Below are 18614 nucleotides of genomic sequence, written 5' to 3' on the forward strand. Positions count from 1 at the left end.
CAAAGTTTGTGTTTAGCAGTATATGAAAGAATACATAGCAGACTGCAAAATGAGACCAGTCATTTCAGAAAAGACAAACTTCAGAAACATCAGCATATATTCTTAATAATGCCACTGTCGAGGATATGTTTATGAGAGTTCTGGCTGAAGAAAATAGAATTTTCATAAAGAATGAAAAATCTGATGATTTTAGGTTTCTGAGGGGCATGATGGTTGTTAGGCTGACATTTAAGAAGTATCAGAAATTACATTCTGAAAAATGTGTTTAATATTTCTGTGAAATGACATCTCTTTGAACCTTCTGTGACTGGGATTTTGGGTCTGAGTGGTAATCCATTTCCCTCATAGTCCCTTGGCATCATCATTTTTGGATGTCTGATGCTAGAAGGGACATCCTACCTGTACCCTTGAGTATCTATTTATGGACATCCTGTCCGTGAATTTGTCCATGAACCTGAACTATCTGGAATTTAATCATTTTAGTATTGTGGTTCAAAGAATGAAGTTGTTCAGTGTTTGCCCTTCTAAGAGTTATTCTGATTTTTGGTTTCTGAGCACCAAGTAGGATAACAAGTGCTCATCATAACATTGCTTTGAATTGTTTGTACTTGTGTTCAGCAATCTTCTAAATATTTTGTAATTTCATGGAGTGATTTTCATTAAAATTTCCTTAGTTATCCCCTCTCATAAAGAATTTTGTCTTAGCAAGTGTGTCAGATCAAAAATTGTTCAGATGCTTGTATGTAAGCAGGATTGGTGAGATGTGAAGAAAACCTTCATGACTTTGTACTGGACAAATGAAACCCCTGAGATATTCAGTCCAGCCTGTTACTTGCTGCAAAACCTCTTTATCTGTGAAACCTATTTATCTGTACTAGCACTTCCTTTACAAAACAAAGAAAAACTGGTATAGTGGTTACACTTTTTTTTCTTTTATAACTTATACTTGGAGGATGTCAGGTAAATTCTTAAGATTCAACAATCAATTTTTAAATAATAATCCACTGTGAGATCCTATAGTACAGTAACTACCTTGATTTGCCTCTAGAGGTGAGGGAAAGTATCAAATTCCTTCTGATTTTAATCTGTTCTTTGTGCAGAAAAATTCTGTATTCATTCCATTGGAGAAGATTGTAGAAATAAATTTTTGTGCTTCGTTTTGTTAATGAGGTTCAGTAGAGATGGCAAAAAGCATTCTGCCAAATTCTCCAAGTCTACATCCTTTCATTTGTGATTGATCAAAATTCAGCATATTTTAAAATACCTGTTCTTCTTTCTCATGTGCTAGTCTAGGATATCAAACTGTAGAATAGTCAAACTGTAATTCTGTTAAATCATTGCATAAGCACTTGATTTCTGAGGGGAAATTTTGCTACCTCTAGTTACTGTGGGTTTTAAAAGTGTACTAGAAAAGCCATTTTCAATATGTAATTTAAAAGTATCAGCAATGAATAATCCACAGAAAACTTCACATCTGAGAGACTGTAGGGAATGGAAACAAGATGAAGTCTGAAAACTTAGTTATGTACATGGTTATGACTGCTTCTGCTGTTATCTGGTATCTCAAGATCTTTTTAAAGGAAATGAGGGAGCTGACTATATTAATAAACCACAAAATAAGCTCTTCAGTTGATTCAGTCTAGCTCTCTCCAACTGAGATATTTGTTTAGGCATGGTCAGAAGAGTATTTCTAGGGCACAACAGATTTCATCCAGTCAGAATCTCTAAAAATAGATCAGATGAATCATGCTGTGAAGTGTCTCTGATTCTAAAGGACCTGAAGCTCAGAGATGCTGCTTAAAACTAGGTAAGAGGAATTTCATCCAAAATAACTGCAACTCCAGTGTTCTGATATGTCCATGAGCAAGGTTTATGCAATTTAAAACAGTAACAAGTTGGACCTTTCAGATAATGAAATAAAATTAGCAATGCTTTCATGTGAGGCACCACAGTAACCTCCCCAGGAATTGTGCCAAGCATTCAGAGTGCCCAGGTGTAGGAAGCATGAACTTAGGTGTAGCAAACAGAGAGAGAAATGGGACTAAAACAAATGGTGGGAAGGGAAAGGGTATTGTAAGGATACTAACAGCTTTATTTCTCTTCAAAAAAATAAAAGCCAAGAGAAAAGGTACACAGTGGGAACAGGACAATTGTGAGTGAAGGAGAGCAATCTAATCTGAAGAGCAATGCTGGGACAGAAATAATTGGCAGAAGTTAGAATATTTCCAGCCAGTCGTGTTCTGGAGGAAACTCTCAATAAAGTGGTCAGGTTTTGTTTTTTCATGCACTTCTAACTGTTTGCAAGGTGGGAAATGATACATCTCTGAAAGGGAATGTGAAGCACAGTCACCTCTGATAGCAGGGGCTTGGGCTGGATGTGCCACCATTTGATCCTAGAAGGGCATGTGCATGCATGACTGCACTTATTGAAGTGACAGTAATTATGCTGTAGATATGCCTATACTATCAATGTGAATATGTTGTGGTTCTTCTTTAAACTTGTAATTAATACTAATTGAGCTCTCAGAAGCTGAAGGGCTCCTCATTTAAAAATCCTGTGCTTTCTCTGAGTGTAACAAGAATTTTCTAACTCATCCCACTTCTTGAAAAACTCCATGTTAATGGAAGGAAGGCATTAAATATGATCTGTTGATTACAAACAGCTCAGAGGATTTCTTACTGTGTAAGCTAAATATCTTTTGCCAGCATAGTGGTTCTGCTACATGTGTTTTCCCTTAGTATTGTATTTATTGTACTAGACACGTGATTGTAGATTAATACTTTCCCCATGTATTCTGCTAAGCACATCTTTGTGTTTGCTATGAAGATGAGAAAAAAAATATAGGTTTTGTGCATGAATTCATTCTACATGTTTTCTAACAATCCACGCAGAGAAAAAAAGAATTTTCAGGTGCTAAAATTCAGTCTAAAAATTGTGTTGGTTATTTTGTAAAAGTAATCAAATTGTGAATTTATTTGCATGCAAAGCTCAGCACACAACTAAATGTGCATCCAGCAAGAATGCAGTGCCCCCACTTTGATGTGCTGAAAGGTTATGGGGCCTGCAAGACAGAAGATGTTGCACCATGTTACTTGGTTGTTTCAGCTACTGGAGCATGACAATTCCCTTAAATTTGTTATTTTGTAAAAGTTCATCAAGTCTCATTAAAAAAAAAAAAAAAAAAAAAGAAAAGAAAAGCTTGCTCTTATTTATCTTTATATTGTGTAGTTCTGGGACATAGCACCATGTCTTTATTTGAAACAGGCTTCCTTTTGAAATACCAGGTGAAACTCAGCTAGCTTGCAGCAGGAGTCCTGCATCCCTGTTCTCATGTGCTGTGTCTCTTCCAGGTGTACAGCTGCCCTTCCACCTCCCAGCAGGGCTGTGTTTGCTGCTCCACAAGCTGCAGGTAAGCCCTGAGACCATTCCCCAGAGTTTGTGTCCCATGACAGACCCTGAGGGCAGTGCAGCTGCTCTCCATCCCATGGTGGTTTTCCCAGGACAGTCAGAGTTTGCTCCCTCTGCATTTCAGATGGCTCCTGAGGACCTCACACATGGTGCTTCTCCTCACAGCACAGGGCTGGGGTTCAAATCAGAATAGGCCATTGGACCATGTAGTTTTAATTCTCAAATCTTCACATTTTGTGCTGTTTCTCCCTTGCATTTCTTCTTTGAAGTCGGAAATTATTTTTATTTAATCCACTATTTATCTTTATAGCAAAAGTGGTTATTTCATGAAACAAAGAATCAAAATTTGTGCATTTTACTGGATTTAAATTTGACCAGCTTCAGCTTTGAGCCATTTTTCCATTGTTTTCTGCTGGCATTTATAGGTGGTATTTGTGTTCATGTAATGACTGCTACATATCTGTTTAAGTCAGCAAAACACATCTGAGATCTCTTAAGACTTTTGCTGCAACACCTGTTTTACAATATTCAGTATTTGTGTCTCTTCCTTCACCTCTATTTCTCCCCTATCCTTTTCAAAATACACAGAATTCTCTAAATGTAACTGTGGGATTATTACTGATCCTGCAGTTGGAGGAAAAAGCACTTGTCTGTCACTTCAACTTCACTGTCCCTTTGAACATCACAGGGTTGTGCTAAACTTTCTATGCTGGCACTTTATGTTAAATGATGAATGCCTGTGTTTACTCTGTGTTTACTCTGTCCCCTTCAACAATGACTCATTCAGTTTCTCCTTTCAAGCCAAGGATGAATTCTGAATTCATGGTTATTCACAAAGGTTTGCATTCTCCACTTCAAATCATTTTGGTTAGGTTCATACTAAACATTACTTGATACCTTCACTTTTCCTTCAGGAAGAGGGAATGATGTAAGAATGACCCATTTTTATGGTGGATTCTGCTCATCCTTCCAGGTGATGTAGATATGTGATCTCAGAAGGATGTCAAGCCATAATGAAAAGTTTATGAACAGGTCTTTTGAACTAAAATATACATTGAGAACATCTTCAGTTCAAACATCACTGATTTAGGATACTGCTTATCCAGTACACATCCATGTAAATGAGATTTGCATTTTGGTATTAAAAGTGGAATATTCTGGAATATTGCCCATGAGTGTGAAAGACAAGTATAATTGGCTGCTTAATATTTAATTAGTAGAATGTGGTCATATCACTTTTTGCATTATTTTTATGGTCTTTTCTTTCTATCACTGTACTTACTTGTTTTGTATGTCTAGAGAAAATTTTGTTCTATTTTCTGATGAAAGAAAGAAAAAAAACATGGGAAGAAAAAACAGGGATCTGAATCCCTGCTTGTGGGATGGTGGAAGCCAGCTGTCCAAACAGACTGCATATTTGGTCATAAATTTATTGGAAAATGAGTGTGTTTTATTAATAAGAATGTGCACTTTTGATATTATCTTTGCAGTCAGAATAAAGCTGAATTTAAACCCAGTTAAACAGTCTGCATACTAATATTAGTAGAATGGGAGGGAAGTTCTCTCTTTGTAATATAGGACTTTTTCTTCTGGAAAATCTTTTGGTTAGAATAAATGGATGAGTTGCTCCTAGATCTGGATATCCTACAGAATAGTCCTCATCCAAAAAAATTACATTATTTTTATGATGCCTGGACTATGTTGACAAAATCTTTCCTGGTTTTGCCAACAGAAGAAATTGTCAGCTCCCATATTAAAGACATCTTAGCTGGTGTGTAAAATAGTATGTACTGGCTGCAATATTCTTGGTGTAGATTTTACTCTGGGCTTTTATAAGTTAAGAAATCTGAACACTGAATACTTTTGTCAGAAAATTATGCAAAAAGTATTTATCATTTCTCCTCCTTCTTTGGAATCCTTTAGTCTTTTTATTCACTAACATATATTGTAAAAGTTTGTTTATTATGCAGTTGAAAGTTACCCAGATATTTCTGTTTGGGAATTATTCTTGTAACAAGATAACAATGGGAAATAATACAAGTACTTCTCCAATTTGACAAAATTACAGAATACTGAAAAAAATATGGAGCTATGTGTGTTTAAAAAAAAGCAAACCTTGTAGGATAAACTGATCAAAGTTGAGTTTAGCTATTAGTAGAACACTTTGTCATTAAATAAGAGGAAACTGGAATAACTCTACTGTGCTTGTTCAAGAAATCCACATTAGTTCTTAAGGGAAATCCCAAATATAAAGTATGTCATTGTTTGCTGTGCATGTGGTGACACATGCTATATTAAGTTGGAGTTACTGCCATCTGGTGGGGAAAAGAGTGTTATATCCCAGAAGTTGGAAGCAACTCTGTCAGGATTACATCCTCTGCACCTGAGTGAATGATGTGTGTGTGTGTGTATAAACAGAGATAAAGATGTATCTATATACAATATTAGCATTTGATTGCTAATTCTGAAAGAAATTTCAAGTATTCTGTGATACAGGATGACCCGCTGAGTTGGAAATTAGTCAAGGGTAGAGAAATGTAGGAAAGAAAATAAGGAAAATTTCATTGGTGGAAAAGATAGATATGCAATGTGTGTGCTGTGGTCCTGCCAGTGCCCACACTCCTGGACTAGCTTAGCACTGATGATCACATACAATACTCTGTTCCCAGAATATTTCTTCACAGCTGGAGGTTTTGCACTTTTTGCAGTGTTTCATGTGGGACTTCCTATCATCATTTCATGGAATCATTGAATGGCCTGGATTGGAAGGGAACATTTAATTCCAACCCCCTGCCATGGGCAGGGGCACCATTCACTATCCCAGGCTGCTCAGAGCCCCGTCCAGCCTGGCCTTGAACACTCCTTATTATGGGCATCAGCTTCTCTGGAAAACCTGTGTCCGAGTCTCACCATCCTCACAGTAAAGAAATTCTTCCTAATCTCTGATCTAAACCTACTCTCTGTTAATTTAAAGCTGTTCCCCCTTGTCCTGTGACTCCAGGTACTTGTAAATAGTCTCTCTCCATCTTTGCTGTTGGTTCCCTTCAAGTACTAAAAGGAGGTAATTAGATCACCCCAAAGCCTTCTCTTTCTAAGGCTGAACACTCCCAATCCTCTCAGCCTTTCCTCACAGGAGAGGTGCTCCATTTGACCAATTAACTTGGTGGCCTCCTTGGGACTCTGTCTTAGAGATGACCACTAATTATTGCTGCTAATAAAAATAAAAGCATCTGTGCTAATTCTGCCTCCATTCTTTGCTTAGACTTTCTCTTTGGCAGTGAGTTTGGTCCTCCTTGAGTCTTGACATATACCTGTGTTAACTATTGCCTGTTTCTTGAATGATCAGCCAAATAGAAATGGAATTGTATCAACAAAACATCAGGAGAGTCTGTGGGGCATGTTATGCATATCAAATTAATGAGGTTTCCACAAGCTAAAACTCTTACATAGGATGTAAGAATCAGTGAAGTGAATGATATGTGAAATGGTAATAGAAGTGAGATTCAGTTGTGGCAGACAGTGTCTATCTGCAATAATAAATTGCTCAGTAACCATATGGAATAATAACTGGTGTCCAGAATTTGTTCTTGTTTCACCATTATGGTGTCTTGAAGACTCCAAAGAAGATTATATCAGCTTTATGTACAAATATTAAATAGGTTTTGTTGTATGCTGTGTTTTCTCCTAGCTGAGAACAATACAAGTGGTCCCTTGCTCTTAATATGCAGAATAAATTGCCCTTTTCTCTATTAGGTTTTCATCAAAAGTGTATTTTTAACCATCATATTCAAAGAGGGAAGGAAAAGTAAGGGGGATCCAGGAGTCCCATGGGGTGCATAGGAGTACAGTCAAAGCCCAGGGTCTGAGTAACCTTAGATTCCTCTTTAAAGGGATAATTGAATGTTGCCACCCTCTGCTCATCTCATAATTCTTGTATATTTTGTTTAAAATTATTTTTCACTTGGTTGATCTTTGCTGCCTGTTGCCAATTTTTTTGTTTATTTTTGTCTTTTTCCTTTTTCTGCACTCTCTAGGAGCCAGAATCCTGCCCAGATAACATCTGTCAAAAGGAAAACCATTGACCTTGTAATCCTGTCATTCTGCTTTTAAGACTACATTGCACGTGCAGGTGTCTGATTTCTTCATAAGTTTAAGAGGAAGTATTTTTTCATGACTTTGCAGTGTAATTGCCTAATTGTTTTTCAAGGAGACAGACACTTTTCAGGTAGCAAGGCTCTTCCTGGGAAGGTTTAACAGTAAGAGTGATGGGTGGTTACATGAACACAGAATAAGTGCTTGGAACTCAAGCCCACATCTTGAACCATCCAGTGCAAGGAACTCTCTCTGGCTCAGTCTAGTTTATGCAAGGCAGAAAACTGAACAGCTTTCAGAAGGAAAATGGTCCCTGGTTCTCTCTTCCAGTCTTCACCTCAACACAAAAGTTACTTTGAGCTGTATGAAAAGAGCACCTAAGTTGATAAGTGCTTCATTACAAAACTAGCTGATTTTTATTTTCACTGCTGCTGGTTAAATGACCAGTGGAGAAGTGTTCTTTGAAATCCTGGTCACATTGAGATGCAAGCTTTCTGGAGTATCTTGTTCTTATCTTCTGGTGTCCTTTTTTTTTTTTTTTTTCTTTTTTTAATTTTCATTTTCCTCTCTCTATCCTCTTTTACCCCCTTCCCTAGGATAGCTTCACATATTTATTTATAATCACCAGGGATTAATAAGAAATTTCATACCTAGATGATAATTGCAAGTGCTTAGGATAGCTAGACTGTAAGAGAAGGTTTTGTAGGAAAAGATGAAGTAATGAGAGACTAATCTAGGAGGATGTATCATCTGAACCAAAAATGAGCATCTTCTAGAGTGTCTGTCAGGGTGGGATAGAGCTTAAGGTTATAAAATATGAATTATAAAGTCAGCATTTGGAATTAATTGAAGTATCTCAAATTTCACTTCTTTAAAACAAAACTGATTATAGATATGTCCTTACTCAATGAGAAGTTGATACATAAATGAGTGAGTCCAACTCTTCAAATTCATTATAGAGGAAATCAACAAAGTGATCACAGCTGCCTTTGAAAATCTATAGGGAAGTGGATGCACCTTTACAGGAAGGCTGACTGATAGGTGTGATATTTGTATTTGCTAATTGCATCTCCATTCATAGGAGTGTTCAGGACATGCCTAGATAAGCTGCTGAGAAACCTGTTCTCACACCTGCTTCAGATGACTCTCAGACCTTCATTAATGACATGGATGAAGGGATTGAGTGCACCCTCAGCAGGTTTAGCAGATGACACAAAACTGAGGGGTGTGGATGCCATTGAGAGGGATCTGGACAAGCTCAAGAGGTGGCCCAGGGGTATCTCAGGAGGTTTTACAGACCAAGTCCAAGGTGCTGCACCTGAGTCAGGGCAGCCCCAGCACCAATCCAGGCTGGGATGAGCAGAGCCAGAGCAGCCCTGGAGAAGGAGTTGGGGTGCTGTGGGTGAGGCTGGACATGCCCCGGCCGTGTGCTGGGAGCCCAGAGCCCCCCGTGTGCTGGGCTGCAGCCAGAGCCCCGTGGGCAGCAGGGCAGGGAGGGGATTCTGCCCCTCTGCCCCTCTGCTGAGACCCCACCTGCAGGGCTGCATCCAGCTCTGGGCTCAGCACAGCAAGGACAGGGACCTGCTGGAGCCAGCCCAGAGCAGGCACCGAGGGGAGCAGAGGGATGGAGCAGCTCTGCTGGGAGGAATGGCTGGAGAGCTGGGATTGCTCAGCCTGGAACAGAGAAGGCTCTGGGGTGACCGAATTGCTGCCTTCCAGTGCCTGAAGGGAGCCAACAGGAAAGGTGGAGAGAGACCTGGGGTGACAGGATAAGTGAGAATGGCTTCAAACTGACAGAGAGTAGATTTAGATTAGATTAGATTAGGAAAAAATTCTTTCCTGCGAATGAAGTGAGACCCTGGAACATGTTTCCTAGAAATGTTGTGGGTGCTCCACCACTGGAAGTGTTCAAGGCCAGGTTGGATGGAGTTTTGTGCAACCTTGTGTAGTGGAAGGTGTCCCTGCCTATGACAGGGGTGCTGGAACAAGGTGATCTTTCAGGTCCCTTCCAACCCAGCCCATTCTATGATATAACTTCAATATGCCTTCCAATCTCATTTATTCTCTGATTCCATGATATGAAAGCCAGCCTTCTAAAGACAAGATTTTCCTGAAGAATAGATTTCATTATGGGATCATACTTTTTATCTTGATGGTGATGAGCAGCTGAAGCTACTTTCAAAAAATTACCTTAATTTTGAGGTAGAAAATCACTGCAATGAACACAGTTTATACACACTGGAACTTTTTAGATTCTTTATAAAGCCTGTCTCCTCAGCTTTTAAGGACCATTTGGGGTGGTGGAAGCCTATGGAAATTCAAGTGCAAGGCACAATTCTTTTACATAACTTTGTCTGTGACACAAGTATAGAAGTATGTATATGTGCTCAGTAAAATAATAAAAGAGAATAAACCTTATACAAAGCTTGATATTTTATACATAGTTTCCCTCTTAGGGAAAGAGGAACCAACTGTGTCAGACACTACTTCTAGCTCATAATAGACTACTGAGGGTACTTTGATGACCTGTGCTAAAGGCAGTGAAAAGACTATATATCTAATAGAACACTAAATATTTTTAATGGTTCTTCTTTGTGTGTTTTTAAAGCAAATGAGTTTAAATATCTTAGAGCTTTCAGACTGCCAGTGCTTTATTTGAAAATTCTGTGTGCTAGTAATCTGAAGATCAGTAAAATGCAAACAATAGTTTCTGAAATTCTTATATCATCATCTCTGGTTTAGAGGGAACACCCTCTCTCTGGGGTAGAAAAGTAATTTAATGTAGGACACTAAGCAATTTTGGCTGCTCGTGAACGAATATCCCAAGTAAAACAAACTTTTCTGTATTTAATGCTGTTCTTATTCCTGTAATATTCAGGGAACATCAAATCTAAAATTGTTCAGATTAGTTGAATTCAAGAAACACTTTAAATTGACATCTTGTTTTCTACAGAGAGGGTTAGGTTAAGTTCTGGGAAAAATAAGTTTTAATAGCATGTCACCATGATGATATTTCTTTCCCTAGTGTGCTGTCCTTTCATTTAGAGAGGGGTGTGCAACACATCTGACTTTAATTTTACCCAATTTTTAGTCTTGCATCTTAATCTAGAATGACCTCTGTCCTTCAAACTAGTATTTTATTTATGTACTACTTTAAAATTACTGATCAGAAGATGTGGGATCAATATATTTTATGTGGTTTAAGTTTTTATTTTGGATGTCTTTCCCTGCACTCAGAATCACAGAATATTCTGAGTTGGGAGAGATCCACAAGGATCCCCAAGTCACTCTTATGTGAGTGGTCCATTCCTTTCCTTGTTTCCAGAGTACCTAAGGGAGGTACTTGTAATGTCCAGTGCACACCTGAGAACTCTCATGACTCAAGCAAAAGAAAATAGAGGGAATGTGTTTTATAAGTAGAGACATAAGTACTCTGAAAAACATCAGCTCACGAGAGGTTTGTTCAAGGTGCCCAAAATAAGGAAATGTTGGTAATTTTCTCCCAGTTGAAATGCAGTGTGTTGGTGCTTTCCCACACAATGGTCATGTGTACAGATGTGATGCATTCTTCTATCTAAAGTGAAGGTTTGTGGAGTGCTTCAGTAGGACAGTATTTGCCAAAAAAAAACTTTCATAAATTAATAATTGCATGTGAAAATTCAAGTAATTTGAAAAGTGTCTTCAGTAAAGGAGTAATAAGACAAAAAAAGATGTGCTGAAAAGGTATTTAGACAATTACAACTGTTGTTCCTGGGCACTGAGCAATGTCTGTTTAGATTGTAAATTATGTATTGTCATGGAAAGACTGTTTTGCAATAAGAATATAAACCAAGAGTTACCATTCAGGATTTCTTCTTTCTTTGTTTGTTTTTAAAATGTATTTTCATAGTAAAATATGTATATGTATTACATATAAATATATATTAATGTATCCATATATCAAATAGCAAAACCTCATATTTTGAAACTACTTTGAGGTTAGAAAGTAGAGCAGCAGAAAATAACCTATAAATAGGCACATCTTAAAATTAACATTTATTATATTTTAAATTTCTTTAACATATTGAATGCTTCAATGCATCATTTTTCCTCTCATAAATATTAAATTGGTGCTCAGACTTGGATATAAAATCTAAATTTTCTGTTTCGGGTTCCTTTGGAATCTTGGGTTTTCAACAACTTTACTATAAGGCTTCATTTTGGCATCTTCTTAGAAATGATATTTGAATATGATACCAAATGAAAATTTGGAAGAAAACAAGTTCGTTTTTTGGGGTGTTATTAGAGCTTTCAAGCCTTCCAGGAAAGTTATGTTTCTACTACAAAGTTTAGTATTTTTATTTTTGAATAGTCTTTAAAATTTTGTTATTTAATTCAGCTCAGCAGTTGTAGTGTAATGGGTGTCAGTAGAATAATTTTTAAGGTATGATTTCCAAGTCAACATGTTGATGTGTATATAGGCTCTAACATCAGCACACTATTAAACCTCTACAAGTTAATGCCTCATCATTTTTATTGTTTGGTTTTTTTTTTTTTTTGTTTGTTTTGTTTTGTTTTGTTTTGTTTTGTTTTGTTCGCTGGTATATATGGAGATATCATTGTCTTATTCCAGAGTGATCTATATAATTATTATTGATATGCCATTCCAACTTTATGAAGCCAAAATGAAGACTGACTCAGGAAGTAGGTCATGGAGAAAAATGAGGAACCATTAAAAGAGTAGGATATTAGGTGAAAAATTGAAACATTTTAGAACCAAAGTTAGGTGCTTTTCCTTCTTCATTTCATTCACAAGAATGTCATAGAGCAGAAAAAATGAGAAAATTTGATTGTTTATCTGATTTTGCTGAGGAGGTTTTTTTGTGGAAGACTGCTGAATATAAAGCTCTGAAAAGACACAGATCTAAATGTAATCTAAACAATAATTAAATGCAGGTGGAAGAGCCCACACAGCTGGCCATGGGCTAGTATTGTAAGCAGTCTGAGCATCCAGTTGGCACAGATGTTCCCTCAATTTTTGTAGTTATGGTAAATAAAAATGTTAAGAAATCATGACATTTTGCTGAGAGAATCTCTGGTGACTGAGAAAGTGATAGCAGGCCAAAACATAGGTAAAGGTGCTTTTACAGCTGTAACTCTCTAGGATGATGGGAAGCATGTGAAGTAATAGAGAAAAAACTCAGTTGGGTTTGAGCATAAAGGTTTGTCAAAGCCAGAAAAGGATGGCATGACATAATTGACATGTAATATTTTGGAACATTTTTCTGAGGATATAGATGGGAAAAGCCATACCTGCAACTGATTACATGAGTATCCTACCTATAAAAACATAGAAGGAAATTCATTAGTCCTGTCAGAGAAGGCCAGCTGCTAAATGTTTTAGAACAACTGAAGAGGATTTTATGGAAGGGACTTCTGTGAGACCAAGTTTTAAATTTTTGTTTTAGTGATGCACAGCTTGAGTTGATGGCCAGATGTTCATAGAGAGATAACTGAAAAGTAGTGTGTTTAATTTGGATAGAGGAATGCTCCTTCTAAAAGATTAAATATAATGGGGATGGCATGAGAGTGTGAGTTGCAAGCTGGCTGTCTCCATGCATACTTTTCAGACTTGAGGTGTTGCATATGTTTGCTTTTTCACTGATGTGAGTGACATCCAGTTCACTTTTTGATTGATCTTCTTGGAAGCCAAGTGGAGTTTGAGTGACATCTAATAAAAATTAATTAATCAATGCTTGTTTTATAAGCTAAGAAATATTTACACAGACTAAAAATATTCCCTTTCCTAATGTTAAGAAGACCAGACAAGAGTTTTCTAGAGGAAAGCCGTTTCCTTGAAGAGCAAAAAATAAGTTCTGAATAATGATTCATGAGAAAACCTGTGAAGTAGTTTGGTTTTAAACCTTGTGGCATTGACTTTGCAATCAACTTAATTCTGAGCTTTTGGAAAATGGCACAGACAGTGAGATGTGGGTCAGGACCTGGCAGCAGTTTGAAGGGAATACAGAGCAGGTAAGCAGCCAGCTGATTTACCAGCAATTCTGTGTTTTCGTGTAGATAACCAGTGATAGCCAGAATGGGGAAAATGTCTGGTGCTGACATTTATTCACCCTTTCAAATGGAGTACAGAAGATTGCTGGGTTTGGGATTTTGTTGATTTTTTTTTTCTTGTGTTCCAGAAGATGTTAGTGTAAATGTTACAGAAGAGTTGCTTGTCTATTTTCAGCAAAGCTAATTTTCCAGATCTGAGCTCTGTTGGCTTCAGTTATTGGATGTGAATACCAGATAACCACAAAAAGCACAAGAATTCAGCGTTTTATAAGAAATCAGTTCGAATTCATTTAACTGCATTTGGTTTCATTTAACTATATTTGAAAACTTTAAAGCTGAGGCTAATAGACCAGTACCAAACTTTGAGTCTTGTTCATTTATATTAAACATACATAAACTATATATAAACAATTGGGTTCACTTGTTGTTTTTTTTCCCCTTTTCCCCTTCCTCTCTCTCCCCTTCATCCAATATGGCAAAATATCCGATCCTGGCAAGAAGAAGAAGATTACTTTGTTTCTCATTATTTCTTGGCTATCCAAATTCACTCTCAGCATCCAAGCAAGTTATTCCACTGTGGCAAAGCAAAAACAGTCTCAGTTGCTTCATTGATGTTTTTGTGTTCCTTACATTTAAGCAGATTTTCAGTAGAGCTCCATAGAAATAACTGGATTTAATTTCTGTATTCTTGTGTGATTGTTCAGAAGGTAATTGAAGTGCTTTTATAGCCTCTGTTTCATTTACAGAGATTTTTTGGAAGCAGTGGGCAGTACAGTACTCCGTAATTTTCGGGAGATTTGCTCTCTTAAGGCAAGTAATATAAAGACCTTACTAAAGAGACAACACAAACTGAAAAATCAGTATAAGGTGTTACTTGTATGTAAAACATTTTCATTGCATTGCTGTGCTGAGCTGTGATGTACATTTGAGTGGGGTCACTTGCATCCAGAAACACTGGCATTAGTTTCTGCAGGACTCAGCCAGCTGCAGTCACCTCCAGTAAGAAAAGAAAGGACTCTTGGTTGTTCTGCTTGCGGGCCTTGAGGACATAAATTCAGAGACTGACTGAGTGGCAGATGTATTCTGGATCACTGCATTTTATGAATATTGTATTGTTCCAATTTTAGTTGTCATCTGTTCCCTATCCTTTGTCTCCTCAGTGTTTTCATAGATGACAAACATTGTCCAGAGGGACTTTGGAAACATATCTCAGCTTTGAACTTTGTGTTGAGTACAAGATGGTCATCTGAAGCTGTGTGTGTTAAAGCTTTGAGGATACAGTGTTTAGAAAGCATAGGTAGGAACAGTGCTGACGTGGCAGAACTAAAATAGAAAATAGGATACTTCACTCAAGCATAGTGAAAACTTGAAGCAGAAATAATGACAATCATAAAGGAAGCTGCTGTTTAAAATGAACAACATCAGCCTGGAGAACTGCACAAGACTAGGAGCAAAGAGTCTTTGAGGAAAAAGGTAGAATGGCAGAAATTCTTCTTCTGAGGGAAACAAGTGTAAGACACCATTGACTACTGATACAAATGTTTTAAAGCCTTCTCAGAGTGCCCTGCAATTTACTCTGTGCTTTCTCTTCCAGACTTTCAGTGGAGGCTGAGGGTTGACTATTTTGCATTAATTAAGCTATTTATGAATTTTTTCCACTTCTATTTGTATTAACTTATAGGACATGATTAATAGACCTATTTTATTGACTTACAGAAGAGTCAGAGAAAGAAAGAAACAACGAAAGACACCAAAACTGAGATTTGAAAGTACACAAACTCCCTCAGGAGAGATTTTGGTACCTTGCTGGTTTGTGTATCCATGGCCCAGGGTCAGTCAGCTGGCAAAGTTGTCTGGGCTGGAATGAGGGATTCAATCTACATTTGTCATCTCAAGGCTGGTGCCATAACCAGTAAGAAGTCTTTTTTGAGTTTTTGTTGTTTTGATAATATATTCTTCCTATAAAATTAGTTTCAAAGTGTTGTTGCTGGTGTGCCATAATAGTTGCCATTTGAATTGGTATTTGTTTTCCAGATGGATTTCACTAGAATATATGTAGTAGAAATTTTTGCCAAAAGAATTAATTCAAGATTATGTCCAAACATAGAGAAAAAATTCCAAATGGAGAGAATCTGTTTTCCAAAACAGATTCAGATTTTTTAATCTTCTTTATAGTTTCTGCCTCAAATTAATTATGTGTTTCTTAAAAGACTGTGTAACATTATTCATGATGAAACAGGTGGACCTACCTGACCTTTTATTAAAAATTGTATAATGGCAGCTTTTTTATGGTTTAGAGGAATTAGAGCTTAGCCACAACTTTATTTTCTGTACAAGGCACAATGTTAAACTTTGAATACCTGAACACCCGAATCCACTTTAAACTCAGATGGACCTCTTTAAAATAACAATGTTGTAATGTTTTAAGTTTCCTAGGGCAATTTTTCCTGAAGTGTGATCATTATGGATAATTATGAAATTTGTTATTTTTTAAACACTAGCTTGTTGTATACAATGGTGATTAAAATATATTCTGTAGTATAGGTGAATTATGAGTGGCATAACATACCTAATGGCTATTTAGTGGCATTTTCTAAGAGGAGATGTAACCACCTGAAAAGGAATGGTAGGATTCTAGTTTCCTTTGTTTGCAAAGTTTCCTTCCTAGAGCAAGATGGCAAAATTACTGCAGTTGTACAAATGCTGTACTAGATTCCAATTAGTCTGTCTTTAATGAGGAGAAAAGGAGGGATTGAGGCAGTGTGATGAGACTTGCTGTTGCAGCAAGCACTGTTAACTTCTGAGACTTTTATCTAACACTTTTATTTTTATTCTCCAGCCTAAAACCTTCATAGCCACCTCTGGTCTGTGGTGTTTCAAGCAGGTATCTGAACTGCAAGCCTTCATGCAGACATTATAGTGCAGAGCCAAAACCAGATGCAATCAATTCAGATGCATGCTTTTAACTCAAATGTACATTTCTGAAACCATTCAGCACAGACATGTGCATCCTTTGCCATGGAGCATCTCTAATAGAATAACACATTGTACAATGTCTGTATGCCTGCCCTGCACAGAAGATGAGTTTTACTTTCAGATGCGTGCATTTGGCTCGTGTAATGTAAGAAAATGTCTTCTCAAGACAAATATGCCACTGCTTGCCTTTTGAACAATGCTCATAGAAGGCCTGAAAGGGTACAGAGAACATTTTCCCAGCACAAACAAAATTCTTGTTATGTAATTTCTTTGGCTTCAAAAAATCAAGCAAGCTGTTTGGTTCTATACTGGGATTTTGAACCTGCCAACTCTGACAGCTCCACATGACCATGAAACTGTTGTTTGGTGGTGTCACAGCAAACCTCTCTGCTTTAACCTTGTCCTCCAGATGAGATTCAATAAATGCTTCAAAGGTGTATCTGTCAGCAATTAATGTGAAAGTCATATCATCTGTGCTCCTATAAAACAAGTTACATATGGTTTTTGTTATAAGTGAAAGGTAGGGAAGATTTTCAGATATGAATACAAAGAACAAAAGAAGCAGAGAATTTCAGACTCTTTTGTGTAGACATTTGTGATGTTTTGGTTTGTCACTATAGCATAAAAGTTATTACTAAGGTATATAAAGTACTATAAAAAATTATAGTTATTTATATGGAATTCAAATATTTTTATGACAATTGCTCTAATTTTTTTTTTTTTTGTTCTGAATCATGCACGTACCATCATTTCATTTAAAAGGCCTTCATTAAAATACTTACATGTGGTGTTGGGTGGTTGAAGGAAGAATTTTTTATGTTTTACAAAATTTCCTTTTTTACCTTTATCTTTAAAAGATGTTGTAAAAATGAGTTATGTTATAAAAAATCATAATATTCTAGGCAGCTCTCTATAGATTTCAAATAAATATCTCCTTATTAAATGTCTTTTCCAGCATCCCAAAGTGATGTACTTTCAGCTCTTTTAAAAGAAATAAGCATGCTAATTCTAAATTAGTATTGTTTTAACTTTTCTCATTTTGTAATTACCATATTATTCTCCATAATTTCATTTCTTGATCAGTATCCTCATGAGCACTGTTTAATATCTCAGGAGACAAAAAACACAGGGAAAAGTCCTTATCATCCAAAAGTTGTTTTTTTGGTTGGTTTGTTGCCTTTTTCTTTTTTCCAGTTTTAAACTGACCAGACTCTTCCCACATGGGTGTGCCTCAAAATCCCTTCCAAATTAAACACAGAGATATAAAACAGTATGCAAACAATAGTAATAGAAGTGGATCTTATTCATTCCTTCTTGCTTTTCTTCATGAGGATCCTTAAGCGTGGCCTTCAAATATTCCAGAAGAGAGAAATGCACTTAGACACATCCTGCTTTCCCATGTGACCTGTATTGAGTAGTTTTAATTGTAATCATTTAACAGTAGAACACTGGTTCCTATCCTTCCTTGAAGTTGTCATCTTTGGAGGGAGTTTGTTTAGAAACATATTTTACCCCATCAATTTCTTTCCTTAATTCTGAGGGGGAAAAATGTAAACTGTGATTCAACCTGCTTTTAGAACTTTTGATGAATAAACATATGTGGTTATGCAGCTTTTCCCATGCTCCAAACTGGTCCTTTAAACCCCTTCCTCACCTATCCAGAGACTACATTGCCTATCTTATAATTATACTATTAAATAAAATTCATTTTCTCTTAATAATGATAGGAATTAAAATAAGACCTATTCCAAACCCTATATAGTAGACCACATCATATAGCTTTTTATGGACACCCATGAAATTGTTAATTAACTTCAGGAGTATTAGTTTAATCTAGCTATGAATTCTCATTGCAGCTAACATCAAAGACATGAAATTAGTTGTAGTATTTCTAAATGTGTGTATTTGTCTTTAGGCATAAATATATGGCAACTGAAGGGTTCCAAGGCTTGAATTACTGTTTTGGGAGCTTTTTCCTCCTCATATATGTTTTGATCAGATCCTGAAATATTGAAGAAAAGCAGTGCAAACCAGAAGTCTTAGAAAATGTTGATAAACAGGTAACAGAACAGGCAAGATTTACTTC

The 18614-nt window shown here is 36.7% G+C and overlaps 1 protein-coding gene across 8 annotated transcripts in view; it reads left to right on the forward strand.

Moving 5' to 3' along the window:
• Positions 1–18614, forward strand: part of LOC130252166 (uncharacterized) — a 306913-nt gene that overhangs the window by 84545 nt on the left and 203754 nt on the right. For all 8 annotated transcript variants that reach the window (XR_008840314.1, XR_008840312.1, XR_008840311.1 and 5 more), the window contains one exon: positions 3352–3410. Coding sequence is in view for 2 of the 8 variants with exons in the window: in XM_056489461.1 (XP_056345436.1) it covers positions 3352–3410 (59 nt within the window). In the remaining 6 variants the exon portion in view is untranslated. The remainder of the gene's footprint in view (positions 1–3351; positions 3411–18614) is intronic.

This window comes from Oenanthe melanoleuca, chromosome 1 (assembly GCF_029582105.1).
Source record: "Oenanthe melanoleuca isolate GR-GAL-2019-014 chromosome 1, OMel1.0, whole genome shotgun sequence".
Classification (NCBI taxonomy): domain Eukaryota; kingdom Metazoa; phylum Chordata; class Aves; order Passeriformes; family Muscicapidae; genus Oenanthe; species Oenanthe melanoleuca.